General features: G+C 39.7%; 1 protein-coding gene across 4 annotated transcripts; it reads left to right on the plus strand.

The window, feature by feature from the left end:
- Positions 1-24,724, plus strand: mfge8b (milk fat globule EGF and factor V/VIII domain containing b). 4 transcript variants are annotated; one of them, XM_023272624.3, is made up of 11 exons: positions 1-180; positions 8,687-8,809; positions 9,070-9,201; positions 10,189-10,221; positions 15,932-16,045; positions 16,729-16,910; positions 17,213-17,368; positions 17,769-17,913; positions 20,050-20,252; positions 20,338-20,493; positions 21,497-24,724. In XM_023272624.3, the coding sequence occupies exons 1-11, from the start codon at positions 111-113 to the stop codon at positions 21,638-21,640; spliced, it is 1,458 nt and encodes a 485-aa protein (XP_023128392.2). In that variant the 5' UTR covers positions 1-110; the 3' UTR covers positions 21,641-24,724. The 4 variants fall into 4 exon arrangements, with proteins under 4 accessions (XP_023128392.2, XP_023128394.2, XP_023128393.2 ...); XM_023272625.3 differs by having other exon boundaries at positions 2-180; positions 20,068-20,252; XM_023272626.3 differs by lacking the exon at positions 10,189-10,221.
- Positions 24,725-26,491: the final 1,767 nt, after the last annotated feature.

A 26,491-nucleotide genomic window follows, 5' to 3' on the forward strand; every position in this document is an offset into this window, starting at 1 on the left:
GCTCGAGCCGCTGCAGAAGCAGCGTCCACAACTCCGCTGAGCTCCAGCCGACCTGTCGTCCTCAGAGCAAACCGATTACAGACTATTAACGACCAACAGAAACAGCAGCTATGAAGGAGCAGACGCGTTTCCTCCTCTGCCTGCAACTTTTCACAGCTTGCCTGGTGTTTGGGGTTAACGGTAAGTTGCCTGTTTTTCAGTTGTTTACAGTTCGCCGTTAGCGTCCCGCTCCGTCGCTGCTTCAGTTGACTTGGTGGATGTTGCTCACTAAAGTTGCCTTTTCTCTGTGTCTTTTCTCACTCTCTTGGAATTTGTTCAGTGTACAAGTAGCTGTTGATTTTCTTAACGCTTCGGTGTGTTTTTTACTCGCTGAGTGTGTGGTATGTGGTGATTTAGTCACAGCTTGGCACAAGTGCCACCGTCAATTCATCACCCAAGTAACGGAGCGGTGGGCATTTGTAGGTGTACAAGTTCCAGTTCCTCTTGAATAAGTGAACCAGACGTGTGGGAATGTGTGAACTAGGACGCTGTTTGGTTCTGAAACTGCAAAAATAGGCAGTTGTGTGTTGAGGACCGTCACTCAATTCAAGAAGACGGAAAAATAACAGCCCTTAGAAGCGTGTTTTTTCAGATTATTTTGGTCAGACATTCCATGACCTCCAAATGTATGCTTTCAGAACCCAAGGGTAGCGTAGTACAGAGCGAAGCACTACACATGTAGGCTAGCTATTGTACTTCTCCAGTGTTAACCTCTTGCCAGTGGCGCCAGGCTTTGTTTGCATTTCCATGCATCAAACACATTTAGGCCGATGGACAAAAGGCAAAATGGCCTGACTCCTTTGCCTTCATTTCTGCTCACACACCAAGGGAATGAAATCACATGTCGCACAAGTGTTTTCCTTGGTATGATGTATTTTCCAGTTGTAAAAATGTTCCACTCTTTGCCTATGGAGAAATATTTCATAACTTGGGCTAGTGGTGTGTAAAAGACAACTTGAATATTTCTTTTCAGATGAAACTTGTGACTATCTATTTGATAAACAATAAATTACTGACGATTCCCCTTTAGGGATCAACCTTTATTGTCAAAGCTTAGGCACATTTTATGTTCTTCACAGGTTTATTTCAAAATGTGCAGCACAACGTAATACAAAATGGATAACTAATGCACAAGGTAGATCACAGGATTGCTTGAGATTAAAGTAGGCCTTTGACACATTGCTTATGACATTTTATCAAAATACTTTTACTCAGTCCCTTTAATTGACAAAACTGTAGATTATTGAATTTTGAGTCGTGTGCAGTGCACGTGGTTTCCAGTGCTTGTTTTGATTGACTGTATTGGCAAACTACAGGCTGCACATGCAAGTGTCTTCATTATGAGTCAGCGGATGATTTCTTCAGTTTAGATATTAATAGAGATATTTTACTGGGAACTCTGTAAAATAAACAACTTTTTTTCCCCCCTTCCAGAGCAGCCAAACGGAATGACTGATACACTGAAAATAATCTGTTCCACTTAGATTTTCATTATGTTATATTCATTTTCCCTTGTGCAACATTGCACGAGGGTTTGGTGCACTTTTGTACCTTTTCTCAAAAAATACAACCTGAAAAACAGTGCAACTTGGACAGAAGAGTGTTTACAAGCGTGTTTGTTCCTTGAGGCTCAGGGACGGGACAGCCGTGGAGAATAGGTGTGGTTACTCTGACCACAACGTTGAGTCACTTTTCCGGATGCATCCGCCAACACAGACATGCCAGTGAACTTCCACCCACAACAGCGCTTGCTGAGTCCTTTCCACACATCCACGCTGCCAAAGAGGTGGTAGTGGGAGAGGGGTGGGACATATGACTTGTTGCTGCTGTGTCATGCAAAGTGTTTACAGAGCATTTTAAAAGCTGTGAGGATATTCCGCTGTGTTTTACCTGATTAGGCTCAATTCAGCAGGTTCTAGTTGCTTGTCCTCTCTGTTAGCTGCTGAGAAGAGAGAAGTGGAAAATGGTGTTCTGTGTCAGGGCTGAGGCAGTCTTTTCTCACAACAAGACCACTTAGGGTAGCTGAGTGAACTAGGGCTAAATATAGCCAGACGCTCGGCCAATGGTGTGGCTTGAGCATGTGTATCTGTATAATTTGTGCTTGCAGGCAGGTGGATGTGAACATTTCTCTGTCTAAATTGGTGCAGATTTAGCAAGTTAGCTGATAAATTCTTGCAATGCTTGAAGGTTTGGAGGAATATATTCTGGAAAATGCTGAATACAACAAATTTGTATGACCTGAAAATGCTACAGTTTGAGGCACAATTAGATTAGATATTGACTTATAGCATAAAATGATGTGCACTGTATACTTTGTTTTGTAAATATCATATTCAGTATTGTATATCAAAACCCAATGACCTCCAAGACAAAGACTGGAATACAGCTCAAGTGATAACTGACTGACTGAAAATGAATTGCCAAAATGACTGATCATTTGACTTATTTGACAAAGACAGTAATTGTCCTTGCAAGCACCAGAGTGGATTTATCTGCTAGTATATTAACACAGGGAATTCTTGAGTCAGTAAATTTGTGAATGTGTGAAGAAAATATCTGCATCCATTGTCAAATCTAGCTCTTACCATCTGCCCATGTTGGGTCTTCCCCTCAGGCTGCTGTCTTCTTCAGCACTGATGACTTTATCATTGCTATTCCCACCGAATCCCTCAGGACAGGACTGACTCTTTTTTTATTCCATTTCAATTTTGAATAGCTTCCTTAATCAATGTTTCATTGCAATATGGAGTATCTTCTAATTTGGGCAACTTTATTAGTGTCTGTCGCCCCACTTTCCAATCTGTCATGTTGAATATTTTACACCCTGTCTTGTGAGCTTAAACACTGAGCCAAGGAGAGAATTGGCAGTGCTTAGAGTTCTGTTTTGTTTGTTTACGCAAAATCTATGTGTTCATGTGAATGGAGAAAACAGGCAAAGGCAAATTGATTACAGTACTGACATACAGATACAGCCTCAATTTAGACTGTTGTGATGCTATTCTTAGCTCTGTTTCAGTTGTACTACTTCAGAGAAAAGCTTGTTATTTTGTTGATAGTGCGTGACTTTAGTGTGTATTTTTAGAGTCTGGCCATCGTTTTTTTTTTTTTTTTTTTTTTTTGGAGCAGTAGCAGATGGCGGTGCTCTGGAGTAGCAATTGCAGAAAACTCACCTGCAGCTGGAGTCCTGCTGATCCTAATGTTAAAAAAGCTCAATTTATCGAAGGATTTAACGAACAGTTTCACTGTGTCAGTCTAACCCTAATAAATTCACTCCCTGTTACACTTGCCAAGGTTCCCTTCTTCTCACATCTCCTTCATCAAGTGCTGCAGTTTGACAGTGGCAGATTGTCAGATCAGACTGAACACTACAGGTCTTAGGTCTTCTTATTATACTTCAGCACATCCTTAACAGTTTAACGAGGACTGGACAAGTGTGTGTGTTTGTGTGTGATGTAAGCTTCTCCCTTTGGCTTTCTGGAACACAGAGTTTCTATATTTGCTTGCTAGTCTTTTTGCCCCAGCATGCTGTTGTGTGCTTGACAGAGCAGAGGGCAGCTTGTTTACTGTTTCAAGGCCTCAGGACACATCAGATATGAGCACTGATGCACACGCATATTTTATATTTTGTACATCCCCTTCAATTGTAGTGTTATTCTGAATTCTCTTCCATGTGAGTTTATTCTCTGTCTTTTTAAACCATGCTATATCTTAAAAAAAAAAAAACATCAGGCTCACTGTCTTAAAGCTCATTGGCCCTTCCACCCCTGATCTCTCAGATCTGAAGAACTGAGCCATCTCACACTTGACACTGCTTTAGTAGGAGTTTCTTACTCTCAATCATAGCAGCCTTAAATAAAACAGTACACTGAATATGTGGCACAGATTAGTCTAAGTATGTGTCAGTATAGATTTAGAAGCATGGGTATGAATGCATGCATTCATACATCTGCTTTATGTGTTTTCGTCTTGTGTATGTTTTTTTTCTGTGAGATTTGTTTAAATGCAAATGGAAATACAAATTTGTCATCCTGGGACAATAAAGATTATCTATTGTGAAAAAAAAGAAGATACTTATATGTGTATATTTTTGTTTGCAATTATATAGCAATTACTCAGCCAGTATTATGGAGTAGATCTATCGAGTCATAACATATTTTACTTTGTATACTCATTCAAATTAAGTCAACCGCTTTCCATAGTTCTGTCTAATCAGCTAAATCCCTCAAAACCTTCTTAAATTGTCCAGTGTATTACATGTTTGTAACCCCCCAATTTGCGCTACATCATCTTTGATTACTCAAGAATAATTCAGATGAAAGAGATTTTTCCCCATAGGTTCCCATATATATATTTTCATATGCATTAAATACCAGACTTTGTCAGTCTAAAACTGACAGCAGTCTAAAACTGACCCAGTAGCCTCCAGAAATAGTGACGTTTCGCCTGCACACTGATGTCAGTATGAGTTTTATTTGGCCTTTGTGTAGTTTCTCTGAACTGTGCTGCATTAAGTGTCCTCAGATGATCCACTCCTACCCCTTTTGTCCTGAAAAGGCTCCCCAGTCTTCATCCTCAGTCATGGCACACAGCCCTTAAAGGATTTATTCGAGCAGGTTTAACTACACAGCCCTGAGGTGTTTTACTCTCTTGTTGTAATATCTTCTCAGGTAATTCACATTGCTAGTTTCTTGTAATGCTGAATGACTGAATGTTTGCCACGTTTGCTTCTTTGTTTCCAAGAAGCAAACATGTGACTTATCATGAACACTAACTCCAAACCCATTTCCGTGCAGCCAAATCACTGTCACTGAAATCAGTTAAAATATGAGCCTTGTTTTCAAAAGTTTTATGAGAGAAGTTACCCATTGTTAGTCAGTATCAGTAGTCAGTATAAGCATACTTTATCGGTAGAGCTAAACACTATGAAGCCACCTGCCTAGTATTGTGTATTTTCTTCCTAATGCCACCAAAACAGCTGAGACTTCTGATGCTGTCCTCTGGTGTCATACACTGGCAGTGGATCCTTTAGATACTGTAAGTTGGATATACAGTGGATATACTATGGTGTTGTACCCAATCTCCACTGTGTCCTAATATCTGACAAAATTTTACAGATTCACATACACCTTTTATCAGTGGGTCACTTTGGGGACTAAGTCATTATGTGAAGTTGGCTGTAACTGTTCTGTGTTTTTGTTCTGGCATTTTAACCTCATTCATGGGCAGAGGCATCATGGGAAAGGCACAGACCATGACTCATAAGGAGTGAGAAAAGCACAATGCCCTGTGGAAATGGCTTTTCCTGCCAAACAAAACTTCACATACCTTCCTAATCTGTCACTGTGGTTTAGACAAAGTGTGGCACCATGTTTGTCACTTTAAGCACTGGTGTAATCTTCATAAATTTCACATAATATTTATTGCTGCAAAATAGATGTGTTTGTGCTTGTATCCTCAGATGACTTATCGCTCTGGTAGCTGTCCAGTTTTTTTTTTTTTTTTTTTTTAACAGATAACAGTTTCTTTTTCATAATGAAAACAGATATACTAATAACGGCCATGTTGTTTTTGAAATGTAGTCTGTGTTTATAGGTCCTTGCCCACATCTAGTTAAAGTCAGGATAACTTTAACATGGCAAGGCTTGTTTTGAATTTGGTGCAGACAGTTGTTGCAGAGGTCAGAGAGACCTGTGGACAGCCAGTATTTATACATGCAATCTGTGTATTCGGATTGCTACAGCTGTTTGGGACTTTCCGTATCTGAGCAGCTGCAGCACCTTAAATAGTACCAAAAAATTACAAAAACTGTCACACATACATCTATGATATCTAGCCTTGTAGATAATTTGATTTGTGCCTGTTGAGGTTTTAACATCCCCTATACACATCCCTTTTTGGATCCATTAGAATTGTTGAAATCAAAGCGTACTTTCCCATTGAGATTTCTCAATAAACTGAACCGAAACTATGGTCAATCATTTCCCTTGAGCTAGAAAAACATACTTATCTGAAACTGCATATGTCTGTCAGCTTTTCATGTAGAGGATGAGATGGAATAAGACTCTGGTTTTCCTTGAATGGGAACAGAACTGAGCAGGGAGGGGGCAGCTGGTTTTACTGTTGTTTGGGCATATTGTGTATGTCTTGTAACCCATCAAATCTCATTGTATTTCAAGGGCACTGTGGAAAAGGTGTGAAAAGGGGGGAAATTTAGCACTGTTTACTATCTTTTCATGTATTTTATACATATATGGCTTTGCCTGGTTTGATCACTGTCTCTTGGCGGACCACACTACCTGATACATCACTAATTTAATTTCCTCAGTAAATCCAGGCAGGCTCCTGGTTAAATTACCCTTCAGTTAGAGCACCACAAGCATCATTTACAGAAACAGCTAAATGACGTACAGTATCTGTCTAATATTTGTTTTGTTTTTATCTCATAATTTTTCAGTAAGATTGTTCCAGTAAAATGTTCATTCTTAGAGTCATTTGTTCAGCATTGTCTTCTTTTGGCATTAGCAAGGCTTCCTGACGGGAGCCGTCTGCCAGGGTAGGAAGGGAGGTTGTGTTACTATTCAAAGGTAAACAAGCTGCAACTTTTGGATAAGGATGTGTTGGCAGTGCCAGGCACGCCTGTTGCTGAGGACTCCCATGAGATTTGAAAGCACTTGAAGGCCATGACACTGGATACAGCAGTGATATTACTTGACATCCATGGGAAGTGCAGTTTGTGTATAAACAGCCAAATCGAATGTCTACAAAGCAAATCTCTTTCCTCCTCTTTTTTTCTTCTCTCCCACTGAATATGATGCAGATGTGCCCTACATCTCCTTAATTGCTAATGAATAATACATTGGATCCAGATTTTATACATTAGAGGTTAAAAATAGAAATGCTAAGTGCAATCCACCAACTACTTACTGGTCATTTATACCTTGATTTTTTTTTTTTATTTTTTTTTTTTAAATTCTTTGTCTTCTGTTGAAGAGCAGTTAGTGTTTCTCTGTTGGCCAGAGTTTTCCCTGAATAAACCACTCAGAGTGCGCTCATCCCTGAGTGTTTTTGAGGAATAAATTAGAGTGTGTGTGACTGTGTACAAAAGGCAATGTCTTTTCTCAGTCATCCAGGTCATGGCAATCCTAGGAGCTTCAGTAAAATGCAGCCATACTGCTCTTTTAGTTTCTTGGGGACATTTCACCTGTCATCCAAAAGGCTTTTTACTGAAGATCCTAGGATCGAAAAACTGAGAGGACATATAAGTCCCTCAGAAATACCATTTTTAGCTGTGGCCCTGTGGCTTTTGAGAATTATACCATCAGCACAACTAGAACAGCTCTTATCTTTACTGTAGAAGGCTAAAAAAAAAAAAGTGTCATCTACACCCATGACTGTTTTGTTTGAGGTTAGGAAGGAGTATCCCCCTGAAACACTAAAAAATGGGGACACAGCTATTTTTTTTTAGCCTGTGGCGGACAGTGGTGATGCTTCAACCACCAATTTCACACTTGGGGTCCAACCTCAATTTCCTTAACAATTATCTAAATGAGAAGTGTTTAGAAAAGCCATCCCTGTCTTCTCAAGTGTTAAAGACTCTCAATTATTCAGTTCCTCTATATTATTCCAAGTGTCATAATGGGTCTGTAAGGGTATAATTTAAGAGTTTATTTCCATCCATGTGCAGAAAATTGTAATTACGCATGGATTATTGCTTGAACCTTAAGCTTGGGGCTTGCTGGTTTGTGCGGATCTGTGGCATCTAATTGAAATGTCATACTGAGTTTCCAGTTTGTGCAATTAATTATTTTGTAAGCAACATGAAATGAAACTTTTCAACAGCAAATCATTCACTCTGAATTTTGCAAACCACTACATGCTTTTTCACGTCCTTTTTTCTCTACCCAGTGCTAGCTGACATGATTTCCCTTGTGCCCAGAGAGCTGCCAGATTGTCAGGTTCAGGCCAGGCAGCAGTTACATGGCGGTGGAAGCATCCAGTGTTTGTGTTGTGTTTACAATGTAGTTATGGCTTACTCAGCTGTTCAGACCATCACATCCAACGTGCAGCAGACTGTTTATTCTTCATTCAGCAGCACAACAAAAGAATGGAGTGGAGAATGCAATAATGAGAGACAACTTAATTTTCACCACTGCTCTTTCAAAACATGTTCAGAAAAAATGTTGGAGTGCTAAAAACTTCTCAAGGAACAAAAATAGGAAAACATAGTTCCAACATTTATAGAACCAGTGAAAAATCTGCTTACAAATCGCAACTGCTGCAATATCTGATCTCCCTCTTCCTGTCCTGAAATATTGGCCTGGGATTATCAGACATTTGACAGGAAGTAATTAGCTTCAGGCATTTCTGAATGTGAAATGAGGAGTATAAACCACATCTTGGTGAAAGAGGGTGTAGCCATTTTTTAAATGTATGTTTTTATACAATATTTCTTGTTGCTGCTCTTTTGGAGCAGCTGATTTGAAGAAGAGTACTTTTTCAGTTGAGGGATTTGTTTTAACTTGATCAAATAAAAGATAATACTAGTTTTGTTTGAAGTCCTCTGGCAGCCCATGGCTGGAGCAGAGTAGCTGTTTATCATCTGTTCAAATGTTCTGTAGTACTCAACCTGTCATTTCTCCCTCCTCAGGTGATTACTGTACGGTGAATGTGTGCAGCAATGGTGGAACCTGCGTGACTGGGGCAGGGGCTCCATTCATTTGCATCTGTCCTGATGGCTTCTCTGGAGAAACCTGCAATGAGACTGAGACTGGTGAGATATGCCTCTAAGGTCTTTGTTTTCCAGTTTGCCGATTAAGCAATTACTACAAAGAAAATTTATCACATACTTTAGAAATACACTTCTAGCAGCTGTAAAGCTGAATTGTAAATTAAATTAGTATTTGGTCAAATTTCACAACTTTTGAAATGCATTTTCTAAAATTTTGACCAGACTAGCCCCAATCCAAATTTGATTAAAGCTTCTTTCATAGGACTGCTTAAAGTTAAACTTTGCTTTGTCTTAACCAAAAGGACCCTGCAACCCCAACCCATGTAAGAATGATGCCATCTGTGAAGTAACGGGCCAGTCCCGCAGAGGTGATGTCTTCAGTGAATATGTCTGCAAATGCCAGCCGGGCTTTGATGGAGTTCACTGCCAGAACAGTAAGTCTGTGCACCCTCTTCAGTAGTTTCATTAGTACTGCTTTCACCAATATATTGTGTGAGGTCTGATAAACTTAGACCTAGAAAAAGCAAAACCACACATCCCAGCACTCCTGCCATGTTTGCAATGCTCCCTGAAAGTCTGGTTCTGTATGCACATCATGAACCATCTGATCTGCACACATCTAATTTAGATCTAATTCATAGTGCACAACCCCAGGTTTGTCTGCAAAACAGTGTGCATGTTCTTGGTCACGCTGCTGACCCGATGCACCATCTTCAGTGGCAGGAGCATTGGGAATGGTGTGTCAGTTCACAAGAAGAATTGTTAATGCGAAGAGTGGCAAATTTAAGAGTCATAGGGGCAGTCTCCCTATCTTTCTAGTCACACTTCATAGAGTATAAATGCATGTAGTAAAGGCTGCCTATGAAACATTTTTTTGACTATTACCACAGGTTGTTTATTGAGGTAGTGAAAATACAATAATGAGTAGCAATAATGAATCTTAATTATTTAGGAGACATTCTTGATGAGTTTCATCTACAATGATGAAATAACATTGTTTATATACAAGTATCCTTTTTATTGCTAACTGTAGATATACTGTACATTCCTAGTCAAATTAATTGGCAAGTGTGATGAAGTCCTTGTTTATCTGTATAACCCGACACCCTAACATGAAGACGGATGCTGGCCACCAGAGAGACAGCTGTTGCCCTTATGCAGCTTCATTCAAACGTCACTCAGATGAGGTTGGTTCAAACAGGGTCAACCTGCGAGAGGGAAGCAATGCTGGGAACATGTGCTGTTCTCCTCCAACTGCCTCCAGGCCTGCACACAGAGACAGATGGCTACTGTTTGCAAGAGAAAGCAGCAGAATAGCAGTGGCCAAGTGTGTGTAAAGACCTAATTTAACAAGAATCAAGTGGGACTTTTGAAAGAGCCAAAGTGTCTTGTGTTTGATCATATATGCCTTTTTATCCTAGGTGTCCAAGGCGCAGATTTAAGTTCAAACAAAGGTAACAGTGGAAATCAGACTGTCTGTTGCACTGTTGTCTCTTTTCCTTCTTTGACCCAGGTGCTCTCTGTTCTCTTGGCTGCATGTGGAAGCTGAGGAATTTGACAACACACTAAACACACACACACCCACATGTACCCCCAGACAGGGAACTGCTGAATTCAGCACTATCTCTGAGTCAAGGCCAGCAACAAAAAAACAGTGAGATCATGTCAGTGTTAGATGTGCCACCTTTGGGTCAGCTCATCCACACTGACAGTATGTGTCCTGTTATACTGAAAGACCTATCATTCTCCCTTAAGTCTCTAACACCACTGAAACATTACATATGCCCTCTGAGCCAGCTGAGTTCTTTACAGTGTCTCATCTATTTTGATTTCAAATCCCCAGAGTACCTTTTTGCTATAAACATTTTCATTTTCCCCTGAAAGCCACAAATCTCAGCCCATCAAAACCCATACATTCTCAAGTAATTTGGCTGGTAATGTTAGTTTAGCTGCCAGAGTAAGAGCCCTCTCCAGAGTAGGCATTTGCACTAATTAGATAATGCCTCAGGGATAATGATGAGGGACTTTATTTGACCATGTTGGTTTATGAGAACCCTCCTGAGGACTTCTGGGTTAGGGAGGTCCTCCAACTTTTACAGCTACTGATGACTGCTCTGACAGTTTAAGTGCTCTCTAATTTGTGTGTGCATGTGTGTGGGCAAGGAATGAGCATCCTGGTAGCCAGCTCCTATGGTATTTGTGAAACAGAAGGAGACAGGCTGCAGAAAACCAGTGACTGTGGTGAACCCAAGGAGGCGTAGTGTAGTTAAACATTTAGCCAACATTGTCACACTCCCTGACATTGCATATTGAGACAGACAATTAAATGAAATATTCAGAAATGTATAGTGTATTTGAGCCTGTAATTAGAGAGTGGGTTTAATCACAAAACAGCCAAACGTGAGGCATGACAAGTAGAAGTGGGCAAACTGGAGCCAGATGTAGGAGAGAATGTTGTTCCCACAGAAATCAACGCATCTTTGAAACTATAAATAGAAACAGTAAATAAGTGGAAGATGGACTAGCAGAGAACAGAGTATAGGATAGAAAATGTTACTGTCTGATACCTTTTTAAAGGTTTTTTATCAATTATGGAAAATAAGTTAGAAACACTTTGTCATTGTGTAGTTCAAATGCAGTATTTAATTGCCGAATTCATTTCCTCTAAAAAGAACTAAAATTCCACTGAGAAACATATCAAGGAAACAAGAAAACTTCTACTGGAAAAAGCTTAGTCACGTGTGCACTGCACAACCCACATGAACAACCACACACAGCTTATGATCTCATATACAGACTGTTTAGCATACACATACACACATCCCTCGTACCAGTCTAGCCAACAGAAAGTGGCGGTCCACGCTTAGTGCTAGCAGCGTCAGCGCTGCTACTGTTGCCGGGCGAAAAAGTGAACATGGAGGCGGAACGATGAATTAAGTCTGCCCTCCTGACAATGTCACACTCACTACTCAGGTCTGACTGCAGCACTTGTGACTGTCTTGTCAAATTGGCCTAAAAGCCTTTATGGGTTGTAAAGAAGGAGTGTGTTGTTGGGGAGAGTAGCCCAAATATGGAGGTGCAGAGGAAGAAAGAGAGAATGAGAGTGAGATATCCACAGCAGTTCACTTCAGGCCAAAGCAGATGGGTAAAAACTGTGAGAGAAGCAGTCTCTTTCTTGCTTACAGTCTCTAAATCCCAGATTTTCAGAGCAGATTATTCCTGTTAGTGTGACTGTTTGGAAGTCTCCAACGGGTGTGTGTTTGAGTGTGTTGATCTCTGTTGTTTTGGGAGAGTTTTCAGCTCCTCCCAGGATGTGGTTGTGTGGGCAGACTGGGCTTCATGCCCCCCTGTGTGTGTGTGTGTGTGTGTGTGTGTGTGTGTCTGTGTCTGTGTCTGTGTCTGTGTCTGTGTGTCAGTCAGTCAGTCAGTCAGTCAGTCAGTCAGTCAGTCATGGATTTGTCGAAGCCTGGTATACACTTCAGGGTTTACTACTGTCTGTATTAAACAAGCTGTATTAACAAGTTGACCGATCAGGCTCCTAAAGCTCCTTATCTGGAACCACAACATGATCTTAAGTAACATGAAGCAGCTGTCAGGTGTTTTGACTAGAGAGGCTAAGCCCTCACAGGTAAACATCAATGTGAAAATGGCAACAGTCTAATAAAGGGGTTAAGTCACAATTAACCACAGAGTGCTTTTGTGAAAATGTAACCAATGCAGCGGATATGACTGAGCTAAACAACAATTACGTTTATTAGGCTGCATCATAAGTTTCCAGTGCATTTAAACAAACTTCATGAGTATTAAATCTGGAATTTCGTGGTCTGCTAGAAAGTAATTATAAAACAACAAATGTTAAAAACATTGCTTTAAAAAATCTTTTAAAATCATTTTTCTTCATCTGTATTCTGGTATTCACTCTTAGAGTTATTGTAGCCTGAAAGTACTGGGTTGTTCATTTCCATTTCCTTTTGACCACTAAGCAGTTAGGAGACGAATGCTTTGCTTGAGATCCACCAGAAAGTACAATAACCACTTTTATGTAAACACGTAATCATAATGCGGTTTGGACTCTAGAAGTTCTGCCTGGGAAAGTCCTTCAAACTTCTAGCCCTTTCTAGTTTTTTTTGTTTAAGCCACAAGAACATGAAGTCATGATTTTGTAATTAGATGACGCCTTTTTTCTCTGAGTAAGATGCTCATGTTGTACCCTCTGTATATCTGTTGGAACATGTAGGGAGGATGGAGTTGTTGTAGCAACTACAGACTCTGGGTAAGCTGAGCTTGTCTTACAGTAATAATGAATATGCAGTTAAAACTGCAGAAATGCAGTAATCTAGATATTAAAATGCTGCAGATGTTGCAGTTTTAAGAAGCACAGTTATTATTAAACATTGGAAAGGTTCGGATGTCACCATGCCCTGATCTATTTAGAGTGAGCACTCCCAAACACCGCTTTAAATATTGTGCTTGGTAAATATACTTTATGATATCAGAAGTTTCATCTTAGAGCTCTGCATACCTCCAGCGGACAGAAGTGAATCTGTGAGCTATTCTGGGTTCTTCTGGCACTCCCTGGTGTACTGCAGCTAGACCAGTCCACAGTGCACAGAAAATAACACATCTGGGAACCCTTTCAGCCTTTTTTTATAATACCATTGTGGTGTAGAGCACCCCATTGGTTAATGTACCATGACAACAGTATGAATGGTAATTAAAAGTATGTAATTTCCTCAATTCATGTTGTCATTGGCTGTAGTAAAGACTAACTTCACTTCTCTGTAAGTCACATGGAAAATTTTGTGTCCAAAAGTTGAAGGCTAAAAATTTTTTTACTATAAGGTAAGAATTGTCATATAGTGTTGTAATATATTTTGTTGTGACCAGAGTTTATTTTTCTTAATTTTCTTACTTATGTCTCTTATGCTTTGTAGAAAAATGGTCTTGTGGAACCATAAAAGTCACAGATGGTTTACTTGAAAAACCCCCCTTTGAATTCCCTTTTGAGCAGAGGTCTCACATTGCGAGGTATGGAGAATATAACACGTTGCAAGACACCATACTTTTGTAGGACATCACCAGTAAAACAGATTTGGGCTGTCAGACACAGGCTGGCCCCAAATCCTGCTGGCTTCAGCACAGATCCTGCGTGTAGCTTTGCTGATCACCACATGCACTGCCAGCTGACCTTGGCTTCGCATCGATCCAGGTCAGGTTTCAAACAAGCCATATGAGATTTCTATTGGTTTTTACTTCATGCAGAGGCAGATATTGACACTCTAAATATTGTGGTAGTGCACTGTTTCTGTTAAAAGCCAAAGGGTTTGTTGGATACGTGTCATGTCACTGCTGCTGGTCTTTCTGCCTATTACATGCTCAGCCTCGACAAATGTCTCTTAGTATCTCTAAGCATCGTACATGGTTAGAGTTAAATCAGAGAGCCATGAATGTATATATCCGATTTGTGCAAATCACAGTACATATACCTCTTCCCTTACCTGTCCCGGTGGTACTGTGTGCTGCTCAGTCTCCTCCCTTTAATGACCCCCCTCTTCCCTCCAGTTGTCGGATAAATGGATTAGAGCCTGGAGCTGACCAGGCGGTGTGTTCCACCAGGTGCTCAATCCTCTTACAGTAGAGAAGGCCACCAGCTGACGCTCTTCAGAACCAAAGTTTTGTTAGTTTGTCATGAGTCCCTGATGTAGGTTTCTGGATTGTAGAAGGTGCGTGATCCTTGACATATTGCAGGTCAATCCTCCATGAGAAAGACAACTTTGCGAACTTTTTGCCCTGCCAGCCTGTTTACCAACCTTAAAGTGTAAAGTTCAGAAGGCTGTAGAAAGTAGTTCAGATGCTAAATCCCAAACATGTAGATGCTAGGCCTACACATTTATTTACACACTTGTTTTAGTTTGTAATTGCTGTTTATTTTACAAGCTGATTTTTTTTAGAATACTTAGACATCATTATACATCATACATTACATATCATAAAAACTTAATTGTTCCAGTAACGCCTTAGGATGACCTGATATTGTGAGTATATCAGTATATCTGAATACGGACAGAAAACAGGTATCACATTGTTCCACAAGAGTAAATTAATAAAAGAGCTATTATAAACACGTGGAGAGCTCTTTTTAATAAATTATTCTGCTACTGTTTCAGCTTGAAAGGATCTTTTTCTAATGATTTATCATGAGCTCCCGAAGTCAGAAGTGTCATGGCTGTGGATCTCGTTATCCAGAGTTTGTGGATGCACATTTCAGAATTACTATATTCCTTCTGTGACGTGTGAAAATGAATGTTTGGATATGGAGCTATTTATAGGAGAGCATGTGGGCAGGGAGATGCTGCCATGTGTGTGTTTGCTGGTTACAAACATTTCATCGTTGTGCCTGGGTTGTTTGCGTGCATGTTCATCCATCGTAATAACCACTAAAGATTCAAGCTTTGGAAATTGCCTGAAATTTTCCTTTTGGTATACAGTCATCTGTAGAAGCAACTAAATTTGTGCCTTGTTCCTCGCAAATACAGTCAATATAGAGTGTGTTCAAAGCTGGTTTAGTCACACTGGCAGTTCTTGTGGGTGAGAGATGAAAAGGAGTTTATTACCGCTTCATTCTGCTGATTCGTTTTGCTCCCTCTGACTCATTCGCTACAGACTTTGAGCGGGACTATAGTGTTTGTGAGAGTGCCATCAAGAGGTGAAACAAAAAATTACAGAGAAAATAGCACAAGCATTGCATGACTCTTGCTGATCCTGTAGTCAACTTTGAACATAGCATGTCTCATGAGTTTTGCTTTTTTTTGTCGTAGTAACGCTCATATTCACACTCAACAAACTGGACACAGCTAGACTGTTTTATAATCAGCACTATGCAATCTTCTGGTCCAGCTGGTCCTTTGATGCCACTTATCTTGATTAAGGCTACATTTACTGTCTAAGAACAAGAAACAAGTTCCTCTTACTAACCTGCTGTCTGCAACGGCTCCAGTCCTTTTGGCTTGGCTTCAGTTAATCTCCTTATGAAACTTACCAAACTCTGCATGATATGATTATTCACACTTCTCAAAGCAATTGGCTTTCAAACTTGCCTACAGTAGACCTGTCCTCTGCCTTATGCTTAACTACATTAAGTGACTGCGATTTATCTCTCTGCAGATGTAAACGACTGTGCTGGCCAGCCATGTGAGAATGGTGGCACCTGCAGAGACCTGGATGGAGATTTTAAATGCCACTGCCCTTCCCCGTATGTAGGGAAGCATTGTCAGCTGCGTAAGTATGACTGACCCACACTTCACATTACAAAATTCTCTCTCATTTGGCCCAAAAATGGCCACCAAAAAAGACATATTGTGATCGGTTTGTCTATGAGATTTGCAACTTATTCTTAGGCTGTATAGATATAGTGTTGTACAAATGGTGCTGTCACAGAAACATTGTTATTGAAGGAAGAGCAACTGAAGGAAGACACTAAAGATGATAGGGTTGGGATGGCAGCCAAGCTGCTGCATTTTAGAATGATCAATAGGCAGCATAAAGATAGCCTGTTGCAAATGAAAAATCAATACTGTATTCAATTAAGCTAATTCAATGCACTGCATCCTGAATGATTTTATGTCTTATACAGCCAAGTGAAGGTTTAGCAGACACACACATAATATGGCTGAATGGTATTAGACTTTGACTTTCTGTGTATGTGACCATGTACTTAAATGAGTATCAGTTTTAATGTCATTGTTTACTCGCTATTTCTCTTCAGAGCTATAGCACTGAAATTTTGTCTGAATTCTCATACAGAAAACGATGTCTGCCAGTAAATTTTTTTTTTCTTTTTTGCCAAGAAATGTCATTACATCTACAGAAAACTTGAATCAAGTATCTGTGTTGTATGGAAAGTTTATGTGAGCAGGAGGAAAAGGTGATACCTGAATCTCATCTGCATCTCACCTTTTCAGGCTGTATTTCTCTGCTCGGCATGGAGGGAGGAGGCATCGCTGAGTCCCAAATCTCAGCCTCATCCGTCCGCTACAGCCTGCTGGGCCTGCAGCGCTGGGGACCTGAGCTCGCCCGCCTCCACAACAAAGGACTGGTTAATGCCTGGAGTGCAGCTGCACATGACAAGAACCCATGGATCGAAGTGAGACCAGTGATACAGTACATTAACAGATTGATAGCGAACAAAAGCCAATGAGAGATGTAGGAGGGAGATGTTTAGAGGTCATAAGTCATCAAGATTTGGAACAGATACATTTTAGCCAAATATAAGTCATTTGATTAATTGTTGCTCTTTATATGGATGAAATATCACACACTGGTGGGATTATTATTCTCACTGCTGTACTCTTTTTTTCAGTGTTTGACATCCTGACATTAACTGCACTGATAATTGCTTTAAAACAAAACAACTTGTCTTTGTGTCTCTTATCTCGATATTTCTAGATCAACATGCAAAGAAAGATGCGCTTTTCAGGTATTGTGACGCAAGGGGCCAGTCGTATGGGCACAGCTGAGTTCATTAAGGCCTTCAAGGTGGCCTCCAGCCTTGACGGCAAGACATATACCATGTACAGAACAGATGGACAGAGGAAGGACCATGTAAGGAAACACAACAAAACCACAGCACTATTGTCCACAAGCCTGTTTTAAACTGATTTATTTAGATTTTGTTGATATAATATTGAAAGATGTGCTAGTTGAGTTGCACCTGCCCCAAGACAATTTACTGTGTTAAGATATACTGTAAATGAACCACAAGGGGGAGCAGCATCCTTTCTCACGAATAAATCATACGGCACACGTCTCACAAATAAGTCTTGTAATACTTTACTGTAACTTTACTGTGACAGTTTTGAGAACTGCATCAACTATGAAACAGAGAAACAAATTGGTTTAGAATACTGTATATGTCTGCTTAAAAGCTACCACTACTGATGTTTGGCAATACTCGGTTAAAAATAAGAAAACACAGTGCCACTAACTTCCCCCTCTTTCATAGGTGTTTGTGGGGAACGTGGACAATGACGGCACCAAGACCAACCTGTTTGACCCCCCGATCATTGCCCAGTACATCCGCATTGTTCCTGTTGTGTGTCGCAAGGCTTGCACAATGCGAATGGAGCTAGTGGGCTGCGAACTCAACGGTAAACTCACACAGAAAACCATAGACTTGCTGCTTGTACATGCGCACATTGTTAGGTTTGTCTTTTCTGATGTTTGTGACTGAAACTAGCACAAGTGTTTCCAGGAAAGAAAATCAAACAGCTATATTTTGAAGGAAAGCATGTAGCTATGATGATTACTTGCTAATTATTTGCAGGTCTGCCCTCAGTGACTGATCATATTTCAAAGGATGTCATTCAGATGATATCACTACTCAGTAACTTTCGACACAGCTGTATGCTATGAGTCTACTACAAGATGATCCCTAGAACTTATCAAAACCATATGATTATAATCACTGCAGAAGAATGGATGCTAATGAGTCAAAGTTTAACTGCAGAGAATAGATTGGTCATATTCTTGATCTAAACAGTCACCCAAGCAAGCTAATGTAATACTTGGTTCTTTTAAGTCTTCTGTATTGCAACAAATGTCTTTTCATCATGTTATCTTAAGCCTGTGTTGTTGTTCTTCCGAACTCGCTGGTGTCATTACACTGTCAGACACTTGTCTTTCTTGATGTTTGTTTCATTTGTCAGATCAGTGTTTGTTCTTCTCCCATCGTGCTTCGCAGTTTATGCATGATTCCTTAATTTTTGTTTTGCTTCACATCCAGCCTGTGTTGTTCTTATGATCTTTTAAAAACACACACTTACATACTTTCACTACTAAAAGTGCATTTTGTTGTGTCACTAACCCTGACTGAATTCCACTCCACTGAGTGAATCACTTCAAGTGTAGAGTGTTTTGAAAACAAACGGGTGCTGTATGCGATGTCACACAGCAACAGTACAGCTGGATATTTTTTGTGCATCATGCTCAGCTGCTCCACTAATCCATACACCTATGAAGTTACAACCTTTAGAGACTATACTCTGAGCTTCACAAGTTTCTTTCAACTTTATGACATGTATTCAGTACATACTGAACATGTGAAATTATACAGAGTCCAGGGCTCCAGACTATGGCCACAATGGTTGCATATGCGATTGTTTTTTGAGTGTGCGAGTTGAAATTTCATCTGGTCGCATTCGTGTGTGAATGATGATCATTGAGCTGCACTGGTGTCACTATGTTACTTGTGTAACTTTGGTTGTTCTGTTTGTCATTGCCTGGTGCGTAAAACAAGCTGTTTAGTTGATGTGTGTTAAAAAGATAAAGTGAGCCGTAGCTAATTTTTTTTTTTTTTTTTTTTTTTTTAAATGAAGAAAGTGGAGGTGGATACAGAGGTCCGACACAGACACACCTGATGATCAGAGGGCAGGTGGAGGCAGGAAGATACTGAACCTTTGAAGGAAAAAAAGCAAATCATTCACTTACAATGGCTAATGCAGAAATATTAATCACAGTCATGATTTTAGCTTTACACCATTACATGAACACTATCTGGTATTTACGCTTAAAAATGCGGCCTTTTTGTGGCATGAGGAGCGCACCAACATGAGCTGCTTTTTCCGCTCTTAGAAAAGATTACATGTAGAAAAACAACACTTGGTTCCATCTGGGACAGATCAGACATTAGAAAGCCATAGTTTACTCTTTTCAAGGCCACTTTTGGTCACACACCTGTCTGAACACACCACAACCACCCAACAGCAGCTACCTCAGCCTGCAATGTGGGGCGTTTAGCGAGCGTCGGCCAATGTGGTGTCTATTGATAAGCAGATGTTTAGCAAGTGATGTGTTTTGCCTGTGACAATTTGGAAGGTGCAACCTAATAAGAAAGTTGGTTACACCGGTGCTACTAGTGGAAAAGTTAGTCTGAAGCCCTGGAGTGAGAGTGCTGTAAACTGAAAACTTGTGGAGAATCACTTAATAATGTGGGCGTAGTCAACTTGAACCACAGATTGTGGAAACAAAGAGTTGAAGGCACTATGAGATTACAGTGTGACCTTAGCAAAGCTTAAACTGCACATCTCTAGCTGTATACTCACCTATACAGCATCTGCTGGTCTCGTCCTGCACGTCATCATCTTTAGGTGCTTGTTTGGTGCTTCATACCACTGGCTGGCCTGGGCTGCTTCCTGTCTGTCCCCTGTCCATCATGCTGTCTTTCTCTCTCTTTCCATTCCTCTTTTTTTCTGTCTCTTCCTCTCTGCCTTGTCTCACCTCCACAGTGTATTCAAACACCTCAGGTTGTTCAGAGCCGATGGGCATGAAGTCCCGACTGGTGTCTGACCGCCAGATCACGGCCTCCAGCACCTTCCGCACCTGGAGCATTGAGGCTTTCACTTGGCACCCTCACTACGCCCGGCTGGACAAACAGGGCAAGACCAATGCCTGGATCGCTGCCACCAACAACCGATCTGAGTGGCTGCAGGTAGGGCAGGAGGACAAGTCAGAGCTGTTGTTGTTTTATTAGTTTGCCACATGCTGTTTTTGTAACGTTGTTTGTGCATCCTCAGGTGGACCTGGAGTCTCCCAAGAAAATCACAGGAATCATCACACAGGGAGCCAAAGACTTTGGCTCCATCCAGTTTGTTACAGCTTTTAAAGTGGCCTACAGTGATGATGGACGGTCCTGGACTATAGTGAAGGATGAGAAAACAAGAGCAGACAAGGTCAGTCCAGTAACACATGAAATAAACCAAATTAATTCTGCAAGCTGTTGTAATTATATAATAACACAGAATATAAATACAAATAAAGAAAATATCAACTGAAAGAGAGGACTGTAATGTATCTGTAAATGCATGTGAGATGTGTATAAAAAAAATGTAGACAGCATCGTGGCGTTTTGTAAAATATTTTAGAGAGAGTTAAATGTATGAAAAATGCTGTTAAGAAAATACACTAAAATAAAAGATATGCACATTTTTAAATAATGGAAATAAATACTGACTTAGGTTGAAGAAAATAAAAAATTTCACTCTTTTGCATGTCTGTGCTCTCACAGAACAAGTAAAACATTCTGAGTAATAGTTAAGCTTGTGTCTGACATACTCGTCTACACACCCAGAACCAATTGTGGTACCGCTGGGACCGATTAGTTCTCTGTATGCCTTCATCCATAATGCATCCAAAATCAATTTATCTGCCAGATGTGACCAGTATTAAGACATTAAATCAGGGATGTGGGCCACTAACAGGGGCTCTGACTTAATCCATCAAACATTTGTGACTGAAGTTAAGTTTTTGCCTTAATCTTCATTTTATGGTATGGTGTTAAAATGGTTTACAAACTAGTACTAATTGTCAAGGTTTCTTTTACATAATTTCTGCTTGTGTCTGTCCAGTTAAGTTGGAAGATTTTCTGCTTTTCACTTTTGTGCTAGTAGAACAACTTTCACAAAGTAAGATAACTTACTACATTTATTTCCTTTCATGTAATTTCCCCAGAAATAATTCCTAAAAATATACAGTTAATCATCACACATATTATGTTTGTCTTTATTAAGAGTTTTTTAATTAGCAGACTCTAAGTAATTTGAAGCAATGTTCTTTCTGAGTTTACATTAAGAACATATAAATTGTGAAGAAAATGACAGCAAAACTTTCCAGTTTTATTTAGTCATTACGGAATGAATGATGTATTGTTTTAAATGGTTGCCGTCTTTTATCCAGATCTTCCCAGGAAACAGCGACAACAACGTTCACAAAAAGAACATCTTTGAGCCACCCTTCTATGGCCGATACGTCCGCATCCTTCCCTGGGAGTGGCACGAGCGCATCACCCTGCGAATGGAGCTTTTGGGCTGTGATGAGTAGCGCTGCCCTAAACGCTGTCCCCCCACCTCCTCCTTTCTCTACCTCCTCCCCCCTTTGGCCCTCCTTTGCCCTCCCTCCCCTCCTGAGCCACCTGCACTGCCTTGCTCTCAGCCCTAGGGGGCAGCAAACACCAGAGTAGCACACAACCTCTCCCACCTCCAACCCTGGCTGGTAGGAGGTGGGAGATGTTACCCTTAACCACTGTTACCAGGACCGTTATTGAGCTAAGCTCACATGTCCCCTCATTTTATTGTTTCCTGATTTGATCACTCATCTCTTCCACCTGAACCAAATCTGTGATCTCTTCAAGAAGCAGGACTGGGATCAAATTTGATCCCATTTATTGGCTAAATTAAAGGTGGGGATTCCCTCATTCCTGTGTCAGAGGTCAGGGGTAACAAGACTGCTGCTGTATCAGTTGGTGCTGCCTGGACTTCTACCTGGAACATTGAACCTCCAAGACCCACGGCTGGTGATGTAAATAAGCTCCACTAAACAGCTTGCACACATCCTTTAACCGACCACTTGATGTCCCCTCAAGTCACACACAATATATATCTTAAGAGGATACATTGAGATGCATGATCAATTATTTTTCTTCACCAAAATGTGCATCCATTCATAAAAAACAAAACAAAACAGATGAATATAATGGTAAGTAACGTGAACTTTGTATTCTGATTTGTTGTGCTAAATTAGCAAGTTATTTCTAAAGAACGCACTTAAACATATTTTTATTTGTTGAGCCAAAAATAAGTGACCGAACATCTCAAAGGCTCCCACTTAGTGCTTCAGTATTCGTTGTATTTCTCTGCAGTTGTTTGGACAGTAAAATCCTCAGTTTATGTTTCTCATGTACATTTGTTTGGATTGCTTTAAGAGGTTTAACATCTGTGGTGTAAACATAGTGTTCATTCAAACATACACAGATAGCAGCTAATAACAGATGAGTGAAAATCCTCCATTTATACAAGTAATTTTTACTGAAGCGGTGTACAAAACTCTTTTCGTGATTTGGCTGCTTCAAATCAAATTGTGAAGTCAAGTCATCTTGTGTCCAACACACCCCCAGGTTTTCGTGTTTGTGGGTGTATTTCAAAAAATTTGCTAACTACTGCACTGACGCAGACACACACAGAACTAAAGAGGAATCAGATATGTTAAGTCTGTCTTTGTGGGACATAATCAGTCAGTGAACCATCACAGTCTGTCTGTTTAACAGTCAAACAGATGTGGCCTCAAAGCCAGAGGAGACACCCTCATTGACAGACAGGATGTTGTAAACAAAGGACAAAAAGAGTTTAAGATCATTGTTGATGGGAAAGAGAAGAGAGACTGTTCATTGCTCTTGAGGAAAAAGCCATTAAGATTTACACATGCGGCTGTCATGAGCTGGTATGGTGTGTTCTGCCAAGAAAAGTGCATGTTACGCAACAACTCATGTTTTCAAGTCTTGCGTTATTCATTTGGAAAATGAACTCACCTTTGGCAGTAAGTGTTTTAGTCACTTTACCTTTTTTTAATATACGTGACAGTTAATGCAGTTTTCATATGCCATTGGCTGCTACAGCAGATGAGTATTAAATTGCATGAGGTGGTTCATTTCAGAAAAAACAATTGCTTTCATAGTCAGTGTACAGTTAATTAGTCCCATCTTTAACAGGCTGTTTGATGTGGAAAGAATATGGAAAGAAGCCTGATTTTTCTCACCATCTGTGATTCTCAGAACCACTTCAGACCTGGACACTTCTTTGGACCACTTGAAATCCATTTTTCATTGGCAACAGGATTCTTGGAATAGCAGACAGCTGTGGATGTATTATACTTTACACCAGTGTTTTGCTAGAATAACAGTATTAAAGCAGTAATTGTCCAAAAATTGCATGTATTACTGATTGCTTAGCTTCATAAATTGAGAAATGAATAACAATGTGGTGGCTGCAAGTTTAAAAAGAATGATGGATGTTATCGTCTCAGGTCAAAGCAAATCTGCTCCAAATGTATAGTTAGTGCTACTGAACGCTACTCCTTCACTCACTCTCTTGGCTGTGCTTCTAGTTGTGTTCACCCTGTTTCACTTTTTTATGGCACTTTGATGTTTGTGTTTTAATATTTGAAATATTAAAAAACCAAAAAGAAAAACAAACAAAAAAACAGTATTGTGCATTGAAGAACAAAGAGTAAACATATACGCTATTATATGTAGACGTAAAATAGAAGAGAATATAGACATTTAATTCAGTGTCTTTGTTGGATTAAACTGAGTTCTAAAAGTCTGGGGGAATCTCTTGCTTTGTCAAAGTGTTAATATGTCACATGCATATATACAGTACCTCTGTTCTGGGTCTATCCGCATTAATAGATGTTAATGTTTGCAGCAGATCATTTATTTTGGGTCCAGCATTATGCCACTAGTTCAAAGCTGTGGCGCCGCTGATAAGACGGCAAAAGAGAAACCAAATTAAAACTGATTTTAACGGTTCCACTGGACATGACACGACCTGCCATATCATCTGCTTCTGCCACCCCGTCACAGTATTCTAAACCTTTCCACCCCATGAATTATGAATTATGGGCTTGTGCAATATTATACTGTGTTAGTTTTGATAACAATGAATATTAATTCAAGATCCTTAAAAATGCATGAGGGGATAGCAGTGCCACTGAGAGGTCGCAGATAGATGTTGGTGTCAAACACTGTACAATATTTATGATTGATGCAGACAGTTCCATAAGCAGTCACCCGTGTTATCCATGTCTGCATGCATTTTATTGACTAGTGTTGGTCAGTTTAAGTTGAACCGATTTGACTTAATTGGTGACATAGCTTCATAGTTTCTCGGTGTTCATCAGCTTTGATGTTATAGATATTTTCTTCCCTTGCTATTTTCTATGATTTATCTAGAAGAAATTGATGTGTTTTATTGTATTATGAATTCATTTCTTGCTATACTGACTGCTGACCTCACAGAATTTGGACTGGATTTTTATTTTTTTTAAATTCCAGTATTGTGTTTCTAAGAGGACCTTATCTTTGGCCTTTATATTTTAAAATGAAGAATAAATAAAGAATTTAAAAACACATTTAATTGACTGTAACTTGCTTGAATTGCACAGCAGTAATATTTAAATCTATATGTATTACTGGATGGAATATTTAAGTAATATTACAGATCATAATGCTGAATTAATTGGAGCTGTTTTCCATTTAAAAAGGTGGAAGATCAAAAGACCAAAAGCACTGAGGGTCGTTTTGCCTGTTTAGCATTTAAACGCCCCAGGGGCCTAATCTCTCTGTGTACCACTCTGCGGTCTTTTAAAGGTGTCTTCACCCGAGGAGGGCATGTCTTCTTCTCGCCTCATTACAGTCTGTGAAGGTCACGCTCAAGAAGTGAAATCCCTCTGTAAGGGTAAGACCATTCAATTATATGAAAATACATTCAGACAATGACTCTGTGAAGGTTAAATCCTCATCTGTTAGCAGTGGAGAACCTTTTTTGTGCCGAAACTGCACAAACATCAGTCCACTAATGCAACAAAAAACATTTAAGGAAACCAGATTACATGACTTTATATGCTCAATTAATGAATCCCAGCTAATTATCATGTAAGACTGAAGTTGATGATCTAGTTACCTCCGGCTCTCCTCAGTAAACCAGCTGTTTTTCTCCTGGATTCACTGGTAGAGTGAATGACAGATTTCTTCTTAGCTTCTGCTTTAAATTAATCCTCCTAATCTCTTTTTTTTCCTCACTTCTATTGTCCTTTTTCTGCGGAGCTCGAGGAGGCTTAATGGTCCAGTATACAGTGGAAGATAATTTTTTTTTTTCTGTATACTGTTCTTTTAATTTACACAGACTTACATTTTAATGGTTGGATATCCACTATGTGTCAGTTGTAAGTTGTTAATTTCCATTCAGCTTCTAGGTTTTGTTGTAGTTTAGTAACATTTGAATACTTAGCTACTGTACATCCTAAAATGAGAATCTCATAAATATAATAGTATGTTTGCAAGATAATTCAATACATTCGATTTAAGTCGCTGAACAGATGATTTGAAATGTATTCAAATTAAATGGTTGTTGAAAGAAAGTTTGTAAACGGAATAAGTTCAGCTACTATTTGATGTATAAAGCAATGTTATAATTGTTGTCCTCAAATCTCACATTCTAATGTATTAAAGTCCCTCTCTGGTCTTTGATTTAACCCCTAAATTGTCATCTCTGTGTATCAAAGTTATACATTTTAAAATTTTTCCATGAAATCAATCCCTTCCTTCCTTAACATGGCTCAGATGAAACTCTACACTGTTGCCTCCTCTAGAATTTGCAGATCTATGAAGTCCCTGCCTCTCTGTGCACCTCTTTTTATTTGCTGCAGATCAGCGCAACAGCTCACCTACAACTCTGCTCAAACACTGTAACGCTACTCTTGTTCCACAATGGACCGTTGTAATATTGCAGTAATTCAGCCGTACATGCTTGAACCGGAAACCGAAAAGCCCCACCCCACAAGTAGACAGGATTTGTTCCTTGGGTCTGACTTGGTTTTTTAGTCTGTCACTGGTACACGTCAGTTTCAAGGTGGAAATGCTCAGCCATGACGTTAGCTGCTTATTTTACTCTTAATTTGTGTTCCACCATATAAAAAGCACCATATGGGCATGTTAACGAGGTATAAAACTTAATGTAGTACACTCTAAGGAACAGGATTTCTTCAAATAGTGAAAAAAGTTCCATCTTAAGATCTGCCAGATGAAAACCATACACCTTACATGAAACTTTCCCTGACAAATTAATGTGAAATGATAACTGAACAAATGGCCATTAATATGCATTCTTGATTAAATTA

The sequence above is a fragment of the Amphiprion ocellaris genome, chromosome 3 (assembly GCF_022539595.1).
Source record: "Amphiprion ocellaris isolate individual 3 ecotype Okinawa chromosome 3, ASM2253959v1, whole genome shotgun sequence".
NCBI classification, from domain to species: domain Eukaryota; kingdom Metazoa; phylum Chordata; class Actinopteri; family Pomacentridae; genus Amphiprion; species Amphiprion ocellaris.

Excerpts from the sequence above, each read along its gene's own strand:
- mfge8b (XM_023272624.3), top strand. The coding sequence starts at position 111 with ATGAAGGAGCAGACGCGTTTCCTCCTCTGCCTGCAACTTTTCACAGCT. Across the intron at positions 10,222-15,931 it reads AGATTTAAGTTCAAACAAAG|ATGTAAACGACTGTGCTGGC; the intron begins GTAACAGTGGAA and ends ATCTCTCTGCAG. Across the intron at positions 20,494-21,496 it reads AGAAAACAAGAGCAGACAAG|ATCTTCCCAGGAAACAGCGA; the intron begins GTCAGTCCAGTA and ends TCTTTTATCCAG.